Source organism: Somniosus microcephalus, chromosome 6, assembly GCF_052327205.1.
Source record: "Somniosus microcephalus isolate GS21.2 chromosome 6, FLI_Smic_1.0, whole genome shotgun sequence".
Taxonomy (NCBI): domain Eukaryota; kingdom Metazoa; phylum Chordata; class Chondrichthyes; order Squaliformes; family Somniosidae; genus Somniosus; species Somniosus microcephalus.
Genome location: NC_140992.1, coordinates 16699429 through 16719042, shown reverse-complemented (window position 1 = coordinate 16719042; position 19614 = coordinate 16699429). Strand labels below are relative to the sequence as shown.

The window sequence follows — 19614 nt, the reverse complement described above, 5'->3', positions numbered from 1 at the left end:
ATCTACCCAAGTCTCTGGAGAGGGACTATGATCCCCAAAGCATCCTGACTCAAGAGGCGAGAGTGCTACCCACTGAGCCGCTGTCAGGAAAAAAGCATTTTTGCGTTGCACCCGATACACTCAGCCATTCAACCAATGAAAATTAATCCAAATACTTGTCACGCTGACGTTTGAAAAAGGGGAGACCAAGCGCAGATTGGGTGACCGCTTTGCGGAACACCTCCGTTCAGTCCGTAAGGGTGACCCCGAGATTCCGGTGGCCTGTCACTTTAATTCACCGCCCCATTCCCACTCAGACCTCACCGTCCGCGGCCTCTTGCATTGTTCCATGGAAGCTCAGCGTAAGCTCGAGGAACAGCACCTCATCTTCCGATTAGGCACTTTACAGCCTTCCGGACTCAACATAGACTTCAACAATTTCAGATCATTACCTCGGCCCCTATTACATTTTTATATATTTTTTAATCCACACCTTTGCTTTGTGCCTTTTCCTTTTTCTCTCTCCCACATGGCAGCTGTCTCTCACTCTGCCAGCGCATTTCACACTTCACCGAGAGCCATCTTTTGTCTCTTTACCTGTCCTGTTACCACCTCACCGGAAACGTTAACTCTGTTTCTCTCTCCACGGATGTTGCCTGGCCTGCTGAGTTTTTCCAGCATTTTCTGTTGTTATTTTGAAAAAGGGGGCCGGATTACTCTAAACCTCAGAAAGTAATTTCGGAGTTAATTTTAACAAATTGCCAGGCGAGAATCCCACGGGATCAGGTAGAACGCCGGTTTTACTCCCCGCCCAATATTGCTCTCTGCTGATTTCAACAGAGAGTAAAATCGGGCTCGGGTGCAAAACTAGCGTTGCGCCCGATCCCGGCAGCTTCCCGACGGCCGGGGGCCGGGTTAAAATTGCCCCCCCGAGCCGTCCTGTAAAGGATGTCACCTTGACATGGCTGTGGTGGAGAGTGATGGCGTCTGGGAGTGAGTCATCAGGCTAATTTGATGGAGGAGATGTTGGAAAGCTCAAGCCGATCGTCGCCAGCACAACCCCAGAGAGGTTAATGGCTCTGAGCTCTCCCCCTGACACCTGATAGTTTTCCATATTGGTCTGTGGGCTGTAATTGTATTTGTGAGCTTTAATTTCTGCCCGTGTCAGCTGCCTGCGCAATACTGATAGTCACAGAAAGGGTGTTAATGCTCCTGGCACGGACAAAATGGTATGAATGATTTAGATCCTCCTGTTCATTACTCGGGCTATAAATTGGGAACAAGTGCCAATTGGTGCTGATCTGACATTTGCAGCTCTTCAGCAGAAGGATGACAGCTCCTATTACAGCCCAGTTGGTCGTGGGTGGTATTCGGTGTCAGTTTGTTGGTACCTAGCCTCTGAGTCAGAAGATTGTGGAGACAAGCCCACGCTTGAGCACAGGAGCTAGGATGGCACGCCAGCACCGTACTGAGGGAGGGCTGCGCTGTTGCTGTTGGAGCTGCTGTCTTTTGGGTGAGATGTTAAACCCGAGGCCTGGTTCAGGTGGACCTCCCAGAGCCCATGGTGCTCATCGAGATCCAGCAGGCAGGTGTCCTGTCCAACGGTCCTCCTTCAACGCGCGGCGCCAAAAAAAATAGATTATCCATCTTATTGCTGTTTGTGAGATCTTCCTGTACACAAAATAGTTGCTGCCGTTGTTTGTATAACAGCAAGACTAAGAGGAGATTTGATCAAGGTGTTTAAAATCATGAAGGGCTTAGATAGATTAAATAAAGTGAAACTGTTTCCAATGGCTGAAGAGTCAATAACGAGAGGACACAGATTTAAGGTGATTGGCAAAAGAACCAGAGGCGACATGAGGAAAAACTTTTTATGCAACGAGTGGTTAGGATTTGGAATGCACTGCCCAATAGGTGGAGGAAGATTCAATAGTAGCCTTCAAAAGGTAATTGGATAAATACTTGAAGGAGAAAAAATTGCAGGGATATGGGGAAAGAGCGGGGGAGTGGGACTAACTGGATCGCTCTTCGAAAGAGCCGGCGCAGACTCGATGGGCCGAATGGCCTCCTTCTGTGCTGTACTATTCTATGATTCTATGATTCCAACTGTAATGGGGGTTTGAGATATTTTTGACAGGTGTGATGAATACCAGTGTCTTCTTTTATCTGTGCCTTATAAAGAGGTCCTGGTATGGACGGGGTTAACGTCGGCCAGACTGGCGATGTAGAACATTCTGGGCTTGCTGCCGTGAAGTTGTTGATGTCCTGGTCGAGGAAAACATCATGTGGTGTCTGTGTCTCGCGCCTCTCACTTTCACATTCCAATTTGGTTACCTCCATAACTAACTTTACCAAAGCCAGTTCGCTCAAACACTTGCATTTCACGCAGGGCCCTTTGATTCAAATTTCCCACGTTGCTGATTGTCCCCAAGCACCCAACCCTTCAGAAGAGCAAACTGGCTTCCGATGCACTGCGGTTTACCCCTATCGTCATCCACACAGATTTATTTGATATTAATCTCCAGAAAGACAGGCATCAACTTGTTTTGAAGATGTCTTTCGGATGAGCCGTTAAGCTGAGGCCCCCGTCTGCCCTCTCAGGCGGGCATAAAAGATCCTGCGGCATAATTTCGAAGGAGAGCAAGGGAGTTCTCCTCGGTGTCCTGGCCAATATTTATCCCTCAATCAACATCACTAAAAAACAGATTATCCGGTCATTATCACGTTGCTGTTTGTGGGAGCTTGCTGTGCGCAAATTGGCTGCCGCGTTTCCTGCATTACAACAGTGACTCCACTTCGAAAGAAGTATTTCATTGGCTGTAAAGCGCTTTGGGACACCTGGAGGTCGCGAAAGGCGCTATAGAAATGCAAGTCCTCTCTTTTCTTTATATTACATTAGGCTGGAAGGGCTGATATTAACACCATCTCTTTTACAGTCAGGTTACTTCAGTTATGTGGAGAGACTGGAGCAGCTGGGATTATTCTCTTTATAGCAGAGGAGGTTAAGAGGAGATTTATTAGAGGTGTTCAAAATCATGAAGGGGTTTGATAGGGTAAGTAAGGAGAAACTGTTTCCAGTGGCCGATGGGTTCGTAACCAGAGGACACAGATATAAGATAATTGGCGAAACAGCCAGAGGGGGAGATGAGGAGAATTTTTTTTATGCAGCGAGTTGTTCTGATCTGGACTGGACTGCTTGAAAGGGCGGTGGGAGCAGATTCAACAGTAACTTTCAAAAGGAATTGCATATATACTTCAAAAGGAAAAAAAAATGCGGGGCTATGGCAAATAGAGCAGGGGAGTGGGACTAGTTGTACAGCTCTTTCAAAGAGCTGGCACAGGCACGAGAGGCCTAAGATAGATAGATTTCTAGACACAAAAGGCATCAAGGGGTATGGGGAGAGAATGGGAATATAGTATTGAGATAGAGGATCAGCCATGATCAGATTGAATGGCGGAGCAGGCTCGAAGGGCCGAATGGCCTACTCCTCCTATGTTTCTATGCCTCCTTCTGACTGAATGAATCTATGATTCTATAGGACAGGACTATCTCAGTAGCAAAAATGTTTGCAATCTGTAGACTGTCCACAGACATCCCATATCTAATCACATGGATATAACACTGTCGCTTTTGACTGATGCCCTGCTCCAGATAGCTGCATCCTCCTGAATTTGAATCCAACTTTCAAATTTACATTAATCCTGAAGACATCAGCTTGGATTAGATGGCAGCGCATTCACATCCCAGTCAGATAGCTGTGGGTTACAGACCTACTAACCAATCCACAGGAACCTGACATGAGCGATTACAATCTGTCAAGTGTGCCTGCTGTGCTGATAATTCCCAACATTCCTCTTGCCTAATGCCACGGGAGAGCAAGTGAAACCAAAGGGAACACATTGGAGGCATGGCTATCCCAGCATTCATAGCAAGAGTGAAATCCCTCTATTAAACCTATGTTGATAGCGGACTTCCGCTTAAACCATGAATCCTGGGATAGCCTCGCCGCCTTACATGATTCTCTGGCTCTCCCACAAGAGAATGCACGGGAACATCCTGTAGCCAAGCAGGTTGCGGAGAGGGAAAGAGAACCACAAAGAATTCCACTTGGCTGTGGTCCATACGACACAGACGCAGCTGACCATTTTTCATCTTTGAAAGTGGATTATGTGCTCGACTCCCGATGAAAGTGGATTATGTGCTCTACTCCCGGTGTAAGTGGATTATGTGCTCTACTCCCGGTGTAAGTGGATTATGTGCTCTACTCCCGGTGTAAGTGGATTATGTGCTCTACTCCCGATGAAAGTGGATTATGTGCTCTACTCCCGGTGTAAGTGGATTATGTGCTCTACTCCCGATGAAAGTGGATTATGTGCTGTACTCCCGGTGTAAGTGGATTATGTGCTCGACTCCCGAGGAAAGTGGATTATGTGCTGTACTCCCGGTGTAAGTGGATTATGTGCTCTACTCCCGGTGTAAGTGGATTATGTGCTCTACTCCCGGTGTAAGTGGATTATGTGCTCTACTCCCGGTGTAAGTGGATTATGTGCTCTACTCCCGGTGTAAGTGGATTATGTGCTCTACTCCCGGTGTAAGTGGATTATGTGCTCTACTCCCGGTGTAAGTGGATTATGTGCTCTACTCCCGGTGTAAGTGGATTATGTGCTCTACTCCCGGTGTAAGTGGATTATGTGCTCTACTCCCGGTGTAAGTGGATTATGTGCTCTACTCCCGATGTAAGTGGATTATGTGCTCTACTCCCGGTGTAAGTGGATTATGTGCTGTACTCCCGGTGTAAGTGGATTATGTGCTCTACTCCCGGTGTAAGTGGATTATGTGCTCTACTCCCGGTGTAAGTGGATTATGTGCTCTACTCCCGGTGTAAGTGGATTATGTGCTCTACTCCCGGTGTAAGTGGATTATGTGCTCTACTCCCGGTGTAAGTGGATTATGTGCTCTACTCCCGGTGTAAGTGGATTATGTGCTCTACTCCCGGTGTAAGTGGATTATGTGCTCTACTCCCGGTGTAAGTGGATTATGTGCTCTACTCCCGATGTAAGTGGATTATGTGCTCTACTCCCGGTGTAAGTGGATTATGTGCTCTACTCCCGGTGTAAGTGGATTATGTGCTCTACTCCCGGTGAAAGTGGATTATGTGCTCTACTCCCGGTGAAAGTGGATTATGTGCTATACTCCCGGTGTAAGTGGATTATGTGCTCTACTCCCGGTGAAAGTGGATTATGTGCTGTACTCCCGGTGTAAGTGGATTATGTGCTCTACTCCCGGTGTAAGTGGATTATGTGCTCTACTCCCGATGTAAGTGGATTATGTGCTGTACTCCAGGTGTAAGTGGATTATGTGCTCTACTCCCGGTGAAAGTGGATTATGTGCTGTACTCCCGGTGTAAGTGGATTATGTGCTCTACTCCCGGTGTAAGTGGATTATGTGCTCTACTCCCGGTGTAAGTGGATTATGTGCTCTACTCCCGGTGTAAGTGGATTATGTGCTCTACTCCCGGTGTAAGTGGATTATGTGCTCTACTCCCGGTGTAAGTGGATTATGTGCTCTACTCCCGGTGTAAGTGGATTATGTGCTCTACTCCCGGTGTAAGTGGATTATGTGCTCTACTCCCGGTGTAAGTGGATTATGTGCTCTACTCCCGATGAAAGTGGATTATGTGCTCTACTCCCGGTGTAAGTGGATTATGTGCTCTACTCCAGGTGTAAGTGGATTATGTGCTCTACTCCCGGTGAAAGTGGATTATGTGCTCTACTCCCGGTGTAAGTGGATTATGTGCTCTACTCCCGATGAAAGTGGATTATGTGCTGTACTCCCGGTGTAAGTGGATTATGTGCTCTACTCCCGGTGTAAGTGGATTATGTGCTCTACTCCCGGTGTAAGTGGATTATGTGCTGTACTCCCGGTGTAAGTGGATTATGTGCTCTACTCCCGGTGAAAGTGGATTATGTGCTCTACTCCCGGTGAAAGTGGATTATGTGCTCTACTCCCGGTGTAAGTGGATTATGTGCTCTACTCCCGGTGTAAGTGGATTATGTGCTCTACTCCCGGTGTAAGTGGATTATGTGCTCGACTCCCGATGAAAGTGGATTATGTGCTCTACTCCCGGTGTAAGTGGATTATGTGCTCTACTCCCGGTGTAAGTGGATTATGTGCTCTACTCCCGGTGTAAGTGGATTATGTGCTCTACTCCCGGTGTAAGTGGATTATGTGCTCTACTCCCGGTGTAAGTGGATTATGTGCTCTACTCCCGGTGTAAGTGGATTATGTGCTCTACTCCAGGTGTAAGTGGATTATGTGCTCTACTCCAGGTGTAAGTGGATTATGTGCTCTACTCCCGGTGTAAGTGGATTATGTGCTCTACTCCAGGTGTAAGTGGATTATGTGCTCTACTCCAGGTGTAAGTGGATTATGTGCTCTACTCCAGGTGTAAGTGGATTATGTGCTCTACTCCCGGTGTAAGTGGATTATGTGCTGTACTCCCGGTGTAAGTGGATTATGTGCTCTACTCCCGGTGTAAGTGGATTATGTGCTCTACTCCCGGTGTAAGTGGATTATGTGCTCTACTCCCGGTGTAAGTGGATTATGTGCTCTACTCCCGGTGTAAGTGGATTATGTGCTCTACTCCCGGTGTAAGTGGATTATGTGCTCTACTCCCGGTGTAAGTGGATTATGTGCTCTACTCCCGGTGTAAGTGGATTATGTGCTCTACTCCCGGTGTAAGTGGATTATGTGCTCTACTCCCGGTGTAAGTGGATTATGTGCTCTACTCCCGGTGTAAGTGGATTATGTGCTCTACTCCCGGTGAAAGTGGATTATGTGCTCTACTCCCGGTGTAAGTGGATTATGTGCTCTACTCCCGGTGTAAGTGGATTATGTGCTCTACTCCCGGTGTAAGTGGATTATGTGCTCTACTCCCGGTGTAAGTGGATTATGTGCTCTACTCCCGGTGTAAGTGGATTATGTGCTCTACTCCCGGTGTAAGTGGATTATGTGCTCTACTCCAGGTGTAAGTGGATTATGTGCTCTACTCCAGGTGTAAGTGGATTATGTGCTCTACTCCCGGTGTAAGTGGATTATGTGCTCTACTCCCGGTGTAAGTGGATTATGTGCTCTACTCCCGGTGTAAGTGGATTATGTGCTCTACTCCCGGTGTAAGTGGATTATGTGCTCTACTCCCGGTGTAAGTGGATTATGTGCTCTACTCCCGGTGTAAGTGGATTATGTGCTCTACTCCCGGTGTAAGTGGATTATGTGCTCTACTCCCGGTGTAAGTGGATTATGTGCTCTACTCCCGGTGTAAGTGGATTATGTGCTCTACTCCCGGTGTAAGTGGATTATGTGCTCTACTCTCGGTGTAAGTGGATTATGTGCTCTACTCCCGGTGTAAGTGGATTATGTGCTCTACTCCCGGTGTAAGGCCTGAAACCCACAGCTACCTGACTCGGGTGTGAGTGCGCTACCAGCTGATCCAAGCTGCTGTCTTCAGGATTAACGTATATTAGAAAGTTGGATACAAATTCAGGAGGATGTCACATTCATGGTCAGGGTTGTCCACTTCTACACAGAATATAGATAGAAGTTACAACACGGAAGCAGGCCATTCGACCGATTTACCTTCCACACGAACAAGTAGTTCTGATCACACTTTGCCACCCAAGTCGCACATCCATTTTATATCATTCGCCTATCCAATCTAATCTCTGATGTTAACATGGGTTCCATTAAAAAGGGAATGGGCAGGCAATCGCAAATTGGCGAGGACAGAAACAGAGGCAATTTTAACCGAACCCATCCATTGGGAGACTGACGGGATTGGGTGGAACGCTGGTTTTACGCCTTGGCCCGATTTTACCCACCCTCAAAGTTGATAGAGTGCAATATTGGGTGGGTGTGAAACCAGCTTTCCACCCGATCCCGTGGGATTCCGGCCCGGCGAGTTAGGTTAAAATTACCCCCTCTCGGCCCATAATTTTTTCAGGAAAAAACCCTTGGTAAATGTCTCTTATTATATGGCTATGTTAGCAATAGCTAGTTGTCAGGTTCTATCTGAGCGGGGGGGTTAGGGGTAGCAGTAGGCATTGCAGTGTCACGTTGCATGAGTGCTGAACATCGATTCTGACAAACTACCGTTTGCTCAGGGATGAGTCATGGGATTTGTTGCAGTCGTTGTGTGTAATGCCGAACGCTATCAGGACTCTTGTAGGAAGACATTCTTAATTCACTGGCTGCATGACTCAGATTTCTGCTCCCGGAGATGAAATCCATGTGAGTGAAGGTTATTAAGTGTATTCTTTGTTGCACAGTTTAAAAAAATTTATGGTTATATAATAGAAAGAACGTCAAAGTAAAGCAAGGGATGGGATTTTAAAGGGATCGTTCAGAGGTCGAGGATGCTGTTCATGATGGAAGTGAAAGGGTGGACAACAGACAGCGAGCTTCTGAGCGTGTCCTTTAACAGTATCTTCTATTATTTTATTTTATTATATATATATAAAAGGATAGTGGTGTCTGTCCGTCTGTATGTCTGTCTGTCCGCTATACACTCAAAAGTTATAGAGCGTACCTACACATATGTTATATCAAAAGAAAGCTGATGATCAGGGGAGTGTCATAGGTGGACAGTATACAAAAAATGTTCAAAAATCCGCACATTAGCGGTTGACCAATCCTACCGCTCATTAGCGTTGAGTGACGTGATGGTTGGCCAATCCTACAGTTCAGTGACCTGATGGTTGACCAATCGGTGCGTCACAGGGGGCGTTTCATTCCGTGTGTGGGCGGGCCTAATCCGGCAGCCTCCTGAAACGTCGCCACCATTTTTTTCATACCCACAGCGACAGCACTTGCACAACAAACCCCCACATTGCGGCTCCGGCACATTATCCCGCTCCCGGCCGCTGCCGGAGCGGGAGGTGAGTTGGGCTCACTTGGGCCGGGCCGGGCCTGACAACCGCTCGGCCCGAGACACAGAGCGGGGGAGCGGCAGCGGCCGGCCGTCAACCGCGCGGCCCTGTAAACTGCCGTTCTACAAAAAAGCCCAGGCAACGCCGGGTCCCCCCAGCTAGTTATTCTATAATGCTGACAGTACAGTAGTCTTGAACGCTTCAGTGTAGTTCCAGCTCCACCAGGGTGGTTTTCATTTCATTGAGAGAGACCCCGCAGGAAGGATTTATTGATTGTACAATGCAGGGGTGTCTCAACGTCTGGTCACCATCTGCCACAGCGGTCTAGATCAGTTTGACAAGACAACCAGCGTGTTAGCTCCCTTAAGGCTATGCAGTTCTCCGCTCACCTGATTTTCCTGTATTCACTGTGCTCAAGCAGCAGCATCAATAATTTTAATGATCAAGTACAATTAGTTATAAACAGTAACAAGGGAGTAAGTGCAAAAGATGGATATTACCCCAAACCTTTGGAGAACAGGCGAACACGTGTTGAAACTTTTTGTTCTTTGCTCCTGTTCTGCCCTCCCCTCTTAGGGCAGTTATTTTTTTATATACCCCCCAACTCCATGTAGCATCCACCCGACCCTGACACCATCTCACCCTCAGCCAATCAGTGACACTGTAGTCCATTCAACCCATGCTTCCATTTTGTTCCTCCCTGACTCTTATCAGCAGTTTTACAGCAAGCACAGCTGAAAACAAATTGCAGTAAGGCGGTTTAGGATCATAAGGTGCAAACCATGAATCTTCAGGCACTTTATGTAAGGGCTCATTCCGTGAGCCAAGCGAGGCACCGCATTCACAGGGAACGCAGGGCAGACACTCAGGGCGGCCATGTTGTCGCACTAACTCCGACTCGCGATTCCTTTGAGCGTAGGGCAGGACCGTGAATTCCTCTATCAAGTTTAAATTCTTGCTCTTACTCATTCTCACCTCCGAGTTGGAAGGTTGTGGCTTCAAGCCCCACTCCACGCAAATATCCAGGCTGGCATTCCAGTGCAGTACTGAGGGAGTGCTGCACTGTCGGAGGTGCCGTCTTTCAGATGAGATGTTAAACTGAGGCCCCATCTGCTCTCTCAGGTGGACGTAAAAGATCCCATGGCACTATTCTGAAGAAGAGCAGTGGAGTTATCCCCAGTGTCCTGGCCAATATCTATCCCTCAATCAAGATAACCAAAGCCCATTATCTGGTCATTATCACATTGCTGATTGTGGGAGCTTGCTGTGCGCAAATTAGCTGCCACATTTCCTACATTGCAACAGTGACTACACTTCAAAAAGTACTTCATTGGCTGTAAAGTGCTTTGGGAAGTTCTTTTTTTTCAATCACAGTTTCTGATGCTACCTGTTCTCCGCATTCTGATTTAGGGTTTATCTCGACGTTCTAATTCAGGGTTCATCGTGGTGTTCTCATTTAGGATTGATCCCCCAATGAGGTAACAGCGTTAAAATCAGGCCTATCCAACGAACTTCAAGGTTCAAACAGGACAGACCAGCAAGTAGGAAGTAAAGGGGGAGATTTTCCTGAAACTGGATTGCCTGGGTGGGGAGGAGTACACCCCTGTAAGGGAGGGCTCCATTCTGGCTATGCAGTTCTCCCCCCAACCGATTGTCCTGTATTCGCTGTGCCCAAGCAATCCATTATGCCCAGGCATTCCCAATCGCAACACACATTGGGATCTCAGGTGCCAACTAATAGGGTCCCACAGGATTTCTTCTCCATTAGTGGCTGGGAAATCCTGTGGGGCTCACTGGCCTCCAGGCCCAAATTTCCAATATGTATTCCCAGGAAAATATACCCCATCAGTGTAGATAGAATTAAGCCTGGGCTTGGCTGTCAGCCATGGCTCAGTTAGTAGCACTCTCACCTCTGAGTCATGATGGTTTGTAGGTTCATAATCCCACACCAGATTCTTGAGCACAAAGCCTATGCTGACACTCCCAGTGCATTACTGAGGGAGTGCTGCACTGTCAGAGGTGCCATCTTTCGGATGAGACTTTAAACCAAGGCACTGTCTGCTCTCTCAGGTGACCGTAAACGATCCCATGGCAATATTTTGTAGAAGAGCAGGGGAGTTGGTCCTGGGGCTAATACTGATCCCTCAACCAACGTCACTAAAAACAGATTATCTGGTCATTATCACATTGCTGTTTGTGGGAGCTTGCTGTGTGCAAAATGGCTGCCGGGTTTCCTACATTACAACAGTGGCTACACTTCAAAACATACTCCATTGGCTGTAAAGTGCTTTGGGACATCCCGAGCTCGTGAAAGGTGCAAGTCTTTCTTTTTTGGGGGGGGCAATCATGGGACCCCACAAGCCACAATTTGGACATTTGGGTATTAAGATTGTAAACCATTTTAATTTAACCTTGGAGCCCAGATGATATCCAAATTCTCTTGTTTTGTTCTCATGGTTTCTGAGATGAAGTAAATTTTGTTTTATATCTTAAAATTCTGATGTCCTCTCAAACCTTTGCGCTTATTGCAACCTTGCTACTCGGTCAGACTGATGAAGGTGAGATTAAATTGGGTGAAATTAAATTGTGCGAATATTCGCATACAAACGTTTAATATATTTGCACGATGTTGCTCTGTCCACTATTTTGACAGAGGCATTATATTATTTCCCTCCCCGTCTTGGTACTGGTTGATGTTCTGTTAAAAGTTGACAAGAGTTCAACCCCCCTCCGACCCCCAACCCACACAGCGATGAACTTTGTTACAACAAACGACTACTTCATGACAGAGGCAAGGATCCCATGGCACCGTTTGTAATGGATTGCAGCCTACTCTTGACAAAGAGCGCGTCTGTACTGGTGTGTTGCCCTTCACAGGAGCGCCATCAAAATCTCGCAGATGTGACGCCAGCGCATGTACAACAGTGAGGGATCAGGGCAACAAAGGAGCAGTCTTTTATTCCCAGTAGTGCGCAGTAACAGAACACATCCCTTGGGGAGGTGCTCTGCCTCGCTGACAACAAGTCGCCCCTTGCCCGTCGCTGACAGGCTTTTATGACTGAGACACGACCACGTTGATATCGAGAGTGGGTCCCAGAGAGACTCGGCCCATCTCGCGTAGAACAGAGCTATGAACTGTTGGAAATATGGTGACTTCGGGGGTGGATTTGATGAAATAGAGCGCGGGCAGGAATTTGGGACATTAGTCACTGGATTTTTTTTATTCATTAATGGATGGAAACTCGGAATCCCTGATAGGCGTTCCCGGCAAGTGAAACTCAAATTGGTAACATCTACACTTTCAAGTTGTAAGTTAATGGCCTCTGAAGATTGGGGCCTAGAAATTCAGTTGCGTTCACCAGCCGTTAACGCCATAAGAGGGGTAGATTTCCAGCGCTAGGCACTTAGCGCCCGGGCGCAGGCCGATCTGCGCCTACGCCCAACTTCAGTTGACATTTAGCGCCGGCGCAAAGTGTTTGCGCCCGCTCAGCTGCGCGCGCAGCTTATGACGTCATTTCGTCGTGCAACGCTGTTTGTGCGCCCCAAACCGGAAATTCAGTGGCGCCCGCCCAATGTGGGCGTGGCGCTGTTAAGAACTGTGAAGTGGAACGCAGCAGAGGCCCTGCGGGCCTCGGGGAGCGCTAATTAAAGGGCACTTACACTGAACTATAAAGGCCAGCCATTTTGCTGCAATGACTTTAGTGCTTTGGATTTCTGGACAGAGACCAAGGAACAGACCTTACTGATTTGGGACAACATAGGAGAGGTATTTTTGGCTTCTGGCCAGAGCTTTGAAATTTGACTCATTGTGATTTCACTGTTTGCAAGTTTATTATGGGGGCTGCATGGGGTTCCAACCCTCAGTTCCAGCATTATGTGCGAAGGGCTCGCAGACGCTGTGTGAGAGGGGCAGCCATGCCTAGACGCAGAGGGGCCATCAGGCGTCGGCAACGTAGGCCTTACCCACTCAGGGAATACCGGCAGCAGGTGTCCTATCTCACCATGACTGCCGCGCATTGTGTTAAGAGGCTGCGCTTCAGAGGGGAGGTGGTTGCAGAGATCTGCCAGCTGCTTCACAGAGATCTGCGTCCACAGCTGATGTGCAGGACGTCTCTGTCGGTGGAAGTGAAGGTCACGGTGGCTCTGAACTTTTATGCAAGCGGCTCCTTCCAAGCCGCTGCTGGGGACATAGCGAACATCTCCCAGTTCGCCGTGCATCGCTGCATCCGGCAGGTCACCGATGCCCTTTTCGCAAGGAGACACCAATTCATCTCCTTCCCCATGACCCTAGAGAGGCAGGAGCAGCGTGCAGTCGGATTTGCTAGGATCGCCGACTTCCCCTTGGTGCAGGGCGCCATTGACTGCATGCATGTGGCTATGCGGGCACCTATCGACAATGCCGAGGATTACTGCAACCGGAAGGGCTACCATTCCCTCAATGTACAACTGGTGTGTGACCACAGGCAGCGCATCCTAGCTGTCAATGCCCGCTTTCCAGGAAGCAGCCACGATGCATTTATCCTGCGCCAGACTACTGTGGCTGACATGTTCGAGGCACAGCCTCCACCAAGGGGATGGCTTATTGGGGACAAGGGCTACCCTTTGTGTACATGGCTCATGACCCCGCTCCGCGCGCCCAGGACCCCTGCGGAGGAGGCATACAACGAAAGCCATCAAGCCACAAGGAACATCATAGAGCAAACGATTGGCGTCCTCAAGCAACGGTTCCGCTGCCTGGATCGTTCCGGCGGATCTCTACAGTATTCGCCGGATAGAGTCTCCCAGTTCGTCGTCGTTTGCTGCATGCTGCACAACCTGGCTATCAGCAGGACTCAGGCACTGCCACCTCGCGTTGGACCACCACCTCAGGAGGACGAGCAGGAGGACCATGAGGAGGAGGAGGAGGAGGAGGAGTACCAGCCCAGGAGGGAGCCACAAGGTCCAAGGGCCGTCCGCCGGCGGCTTATTGAACGACACTTCTAGGCCCCCTGTCAGGGAATGGCTTGTGGCAATGAACGCACCTGAATGCAGCCGCTCCGCAAGCCCTCAGCCGGTTAATGCAACAACCACTTGAAACATGACACCTGGACAAGCTGAATAAATAAAAAGCTTTATTTAACAAACTCAGGGCCCTTCCCACATGAAACAGAAAAACAGACAAGACCCCCAAAAGACAGTCAAAAACATATCTCACTCCCACAACCTGGGGAGGAATAACAAAAATCGTCCATCCAATTGGCCTTCATCCTCGGCCTTACCAAAATAAGCCCCCCCCCTCCAGAACACAAACACCCCCATATAAAAAAAACAGTTGGCAACACACTCTACTTGGTGTGCCGAGAGGGCGAGACCTTGTGCAGGCTTCTCCGGCCCCTGCCTGACCTGTTGCTCTGCCTCAACCTGGGCCCTGTGGGTGTTGCAAGGCTAGGGGCAGGCTCCTGAGGGGCACAATGCGTGACGGCAGATGCCCTTGGGGGTCAGCCTAGACGAGGTCCGGCCCTGGAGGGGCCGGCTGCTGACTGCTGCAGCTGTGGCTGGCCAGCATCAGTCTCTCCAGCAGCTCGTCGCACCTTGGCTGGGGGAGTGGCAGTGGCGGCTGCAGCAATGGGGGCAAGCTGGCTGATGCCAGGCGCTCGCTGGTCGCCAGAGACACTGGCACTCGGCCGGGCTGGCACTGCAGCAAGCGCAGCAATCTGGTGAAGGCCAGACCGCTGTGCTGCAGCAGGGCAGCGGGTGCCCTGGCGATGCTTCCGTGACACAGCGAGTGTGGCAGAAGTGAGTGCGCGAACTGCCCTGGTCTGTGCCCGCATCAGATCAGCCAGTGTCTGGACGGCACCACTCATGAACTCGCGACTCGCGTCCTGTGCTGCCGCGAGTTGGTCGACACCCCTGGCCTGTGCTGCCGCGAGTTGCTCGACACCCCTGGCCTGTGAGTCCCCGAAATTGGCCACACTATGAGCCAGGGACTCAATGGCCTGAGGCAACTGTCCCACAACCCCCATGAACTCGTTGTGGCGCCGCTCCGAGGCCGCGGACATTTCATCAAGGAGGCGCACCTCCTGGGCAAGGACCGTCTCCGGACTGGAGGGCGGACTCTCCCTCTGGGGAGAAGGCCGCCGAGCTGCCCGACCCTTCCCGCGTGCCTGGACGCCACTGGGCCCAGCAACTGCCCTCCCCTGCAACACTTCCCCCCTCTGGGGAGAAGGCAGCCGTGCTGCCCGACCCTTCCCGCGTGCCTGGACGCCACTGGGCCCAGGAACTGCCCTCCCCGCAACACTTCCCCCCTCTGGGGAGAAGGCAGCCGTGCTGCCCGACCCTTCCCGCGTGCCTGGACGCCACTGGGCCCAGGAGCTACACCCCCCTGCAACACTTCCCCCTGGCTCTCCTCCAGGCAAGACGTGTCCCCTCCATTGCCATCCCCTGGCGCGGATGAGGGTTCCCCCGATGTGCCGCCTTCCTCTTGGTCCTCGTCGTCCTCCTCTTCCGAGGGACTGGCACTCTCAGCTTCAGGGACCTCCTCCTCACCAGCTGAAAGCAGGAAGGCACAAGAGTAGCTTTAGAGTGAGGACAGGGCGTCAGCGAGGGAGGCATGAGTAGTGCCATTATGCGCATTGGTGGGACAGTGGCAAAGGATGTAGATCTGAAGCGCAAGGGGAACCAGAGAGGTCCAAACGGTCATGTCCTTACCATTGGGTCCCAGCACAGGGTCGGCATCTCCAATAGCAACGGGGCCAGTCACCCGGCCACGCATGAGTCGAGCCACGCTCTCCTCCAGCTGACTGAACTCCTGGAACTGGGCACGGCCTCCCCCGGTGACAGCCTGGCTCTTCAAATTCCGCGCCAGCTTGGCCTGCAAGAGAAAGGACGGCCTCTAAGTACAGTGTGGTGCCCTGTTGTTGTGTGCACTGCCTCCCATGGTCGAATAGCTTGGCCAGTGTGTTAAGTGCAGAGAGTGCTATTGATGATCATGCCAGTGCCATAGCTGCGGGAGGAGGGCTGGCCATTAGGCCTTTGAGGTCCCTTTGCCCATAATGTGAGGTGCACATGCAAGGATGAGGAGGACACTGGAAAGGGTACTCACCCTGACCAACCGACTGAGGTTGTTGTACTTCTTGCGGCATTGGTCACCAGTCCTAGGGACATCGCTGTTGGCTGACACCCTCTGGGCGATTTCCCTCCAGGCTCTCCTGTACTGCCTCCTGGGAGCCTTCTTGCCACTGTCCGGGCACAAGATCTCTCTGTTCTTTTCCAACCCCCTAAGCAGCACCCTCAAAGCATGCTCTGAGAAGTGCTGCGCTCGTTCACGGGCCTTCTGCATGGCTTCAGGCGCTATTTGGGTCCACCAGCAGTGTTCAGGCCTAGCTGCAGGGCTCCACTATCCAGGGCGTGGCTGCAGACAAAGTCGACCCTTCCCCCTTTAAGAGCTGGCCGGCGTCAGGGTGTCTGCTGTCAATCAAAACATGACCGCACCTGCGCTGCGCCCGGCCTCGGCGTTATCAGTCCGCACCGCCGGCTTAGCGCCTAAAGATAGGAGTGCAACGCCAGTTTCAGCGCTCGCCCAAACTCCTTGGCCAAAGCTACTGAATTTCGGCGAAGTGGCCTCCACTTTCCGGCGGGCGCTAAATTTAGCGCCCGCCCGACTTTACCGCCCCAAAAGTGGCTATACTGAATTTCTAGGCCTGGGAGTCAGCGGAAGCTGAACCCCTCACTGTTTCTGTAATGTCTTCAAACCCTACAACCCTCGGAGATCTCTGCACTCCTCTAATTCTGGCCTCTTGAGCATCCCCGATTTGCTTCGCTCCACCATTGGCGGCCGTGCCTTCAGCTGCCGAGGCCCTAAACTCTGGAATTCCCTCCCTAAACCTCTTCGCCTCTCTCTCTCTCTCTTCCTTTAAATCGCTCCTTAAAACCTACCTCTTTGACCAAGCTTTTGGTCACCTGTCCTAATATCTCCTTATGAGGCTCGGTGTCAGATTTTGACTGATAACGCTCCTGTGAAGCGCTTTGGGACATTTTTTACTATGTTAAAGGTGCTATATAAATGCAAGTTGTTGTTGTTGTCAGAGCCGGTCTAGATTTAATCTGTATCCAAGTGATATAGGGGAGGGGGAAGAATGTTGAGATGATACTGGTTATCCCACATTCAGGGTATAAACAGGCTACTAGAAATACCAGAGGATTGAGTAGGCTCAGTAGGTATCTGATCTTGCCTGCAAATTGGTCTGGATATTCATACTAGGGCTGAGATGGACCGGGTCAATTTGGAAGATTGGAGCTTCTGTTGTTTTATGATGCAAGGCAGGCATCTGACTCTTCGAAACTTCCATACGTCTTCTGTGGAGGGTAATTGAGGTAATGGGCCAGGAGCAGGCAGTACCTGTGAATGAACTGAGTCTACTGTAACACCGGTGAAACCCACCATAAACTGGCAAGGACCTGGTTGGGCCAGATCCCCCACCATTTTTGGGGATTCTACGGTCGGCCTTGTAAGGGACGGAACTCGGGTTGCCAGCTCCGGTGGGACATATTCCTGGAGGCTTCATCACATGGCCTCCTGCCTCCAAGTGCCCCGACCCCGCGCTCCCGCCATTGGTCACCCGACACGTCCATCCTCATGGCGCCGCGCCTTCCCACACCAATTGGAAAGCAAGCAGGCTCTTAATTACCTGATTGGATGAAGCTTGCCTGTCAGTCAAACAGTCTTTTTATCCCATCTCCAATATTTGTACAACTAATAAATGTTCAAAGAAACTGAAAAACGAACACACTCTTTATTTTAGTGCCCCTGTGATTTTTCGGCTGAGTTTTGCCCTCAGCAGTGTCCAGGAGGTTAATATTTAATCCCTGGAGACACCCAGGGCAATGCTGGAGGCTTGGAAAGCTCTGCTCCTTACGAGTCCAGCGACATAAGGTGGTGACTCGAGGTGATGGACGGGGACTCCCGCTGCTGGGAATTCCCGCTTTTCCTGCTCAGTCGGGACCTGGCGTAGGAAGGGAGGTGGGTACGCTGAGTGGGACCACCAGATGGGAACAAGTGGCTCCTGTCAAGGTGGTCCAGCCCAGAATAGTAGCTTAGATTCCCAATGATGAGTTTTCATTAAAAAAAATGGATTAGCCCTTTATATAAACTAAAAGATGGAAGCTATAAACTAGTAGTCCTAAATATAAGATAGTCACCAATAAATCCAATAGGGAATTCAGGAGAAACGTCTTTACCCAGAGAGTGGTGAGAATGTGGAACTCGCTACCACAGGGAGTGGTTGAGGCGAATAGTATCGATGCATTTAAGGGGAAGCTAGATAAACACCTGAGGGAGAAAGGAATAGAAGGAATAGGCAGATAGGGTGAGATGAAGTAGGGTGGGCGGAGGTCGGTATGGAGCATAAACACCGGCACAGACTGTTGGGCTGAGTGACCTGTTTCTGTGCTGTACATTCTATGTAAAATAAAGAAGAAATAGCTGCTCTCTATTGACTGGTTGGTCTGAGAAAACTGGAGAATTCTCTACTGAAAAATAACCCTGGAAATGTTGAGAATTGTACTTAATACGAACCAAGTGCGACTAGGCCTCATAGGCTCCAAGTTTAAAAGGGATGGGGAGGTGCGGGTAAGGTGCGCGCCAGCCCCAAAGCGGGTGGCGAACCCGGAGAATACGGACAGGGCCTCATTAGCATGGAAGTTCCTGGAGTCATGCCCAAAACCCGGCCTGGTCCACTACTTGGTTGAGGAGTGGGCGGGAACGGAGCGACATCCGGCCGGTAAGTGGACTCGGCCTAATTTTAACCCCTCCCACGCACCATTCACGTTGGCCGATTGAGGGGGTGGGGTGGGCGGGGTTTAAAAGCGAGGCCGATCGTCCCTGTGAAATGGCAGCCAGCACCTTACTGGCGCATGGAAAGAAAATATGAACAAGTGTTTTGTAACGCAGTCCAGCTGGGTGTCTGGGATTCGAATAGCAGTCGCTTGATCTTAAAGATGTTGTGCTCCTCTTTCTTCCCCCAGGGTCGCTGCTCCAGAGAGAACTGCAAGTACCTTCATCCTCCGCCCCACTTAAAAACGCAGCTGGAAATAAATGGGCGCAATAACCTGATACAGCAGAAAAACATGGCCATGCTGGCCCAGCAGATGCAGTTAGCCAACGCCATGATGCCTGGAACCCCACTGCAACCCGTGGTGAGCATGTTCGAATTGTACTACGCTGCCTTTAGTCCCAGCTGTAGAATCATTACGTTGCTAAGAAGTTGAGGCTATGTTCACCAGAACAGTTAGGAGAAAATCGGTTGACTTGCTTGCGATTGCTTGTGGCGTTAGGTTATACAGGCGTTTTCTTTTTGTCAGTATGCCGCCCTCCTTCCCATCCCAATCTTTTTTTTTTACTCCCCATTGGCTGTTCAGTATCCCCAAGTCTAGTCAGGTTTGTGATCTCCACCTCAGACTCTAACCGGCGAGAGCCTGATGGAAGTCACCAGATTCCGGCAAGGACCCGGTTGGGACACATTTCCACAAGGTTGGCCTTGTAAGGGGCGGAACCTCTGTCTGCCGCTTTCAAGCCCAGTGACATCAGGAGGTGATCACATAGCATTATTGACCCAACTAACCAGTAGATTATTGACCTAACCAACCAGTAGATCATTGACCCAACTAACCAGTAGACTATTGACCTAACTAACTAGTAGATTATTGAGCCAATAATCCAGTAGATTATTGATC

At 50.2% G+C, this 19614-nt stretch overlaps 1 protein-coding gene across 20 annotated transcripts in view; it reads left to right on the top strand.

Annotated features, from left to right (window-relative positions):
* The window catches only part of LOC147115496 (muscleblind-like protein 1), a 743720-nt gene that overhangs the window by 612523 nt on the left and 111583 nt on the right, over positions 1-19614 (top strand). For 19 of the 20 annotated variants that reach the window (XM_085989770.1, XM_085989779.1, XM_085989776.1 and 16 more), the window contains one exon: positions 18907-19077. In XM_085989770.1, the coding sequence (XP_085845896.1) occupies positions 18907-19077 (171 nt within the window). Of the gene's footprint in view, positions 1-6084; positions 6109-18906; positions 19078-19614 lie in introns of those variants that run through there. The other variant, XM_085989786.1, reaches the window with a different exon arrangement.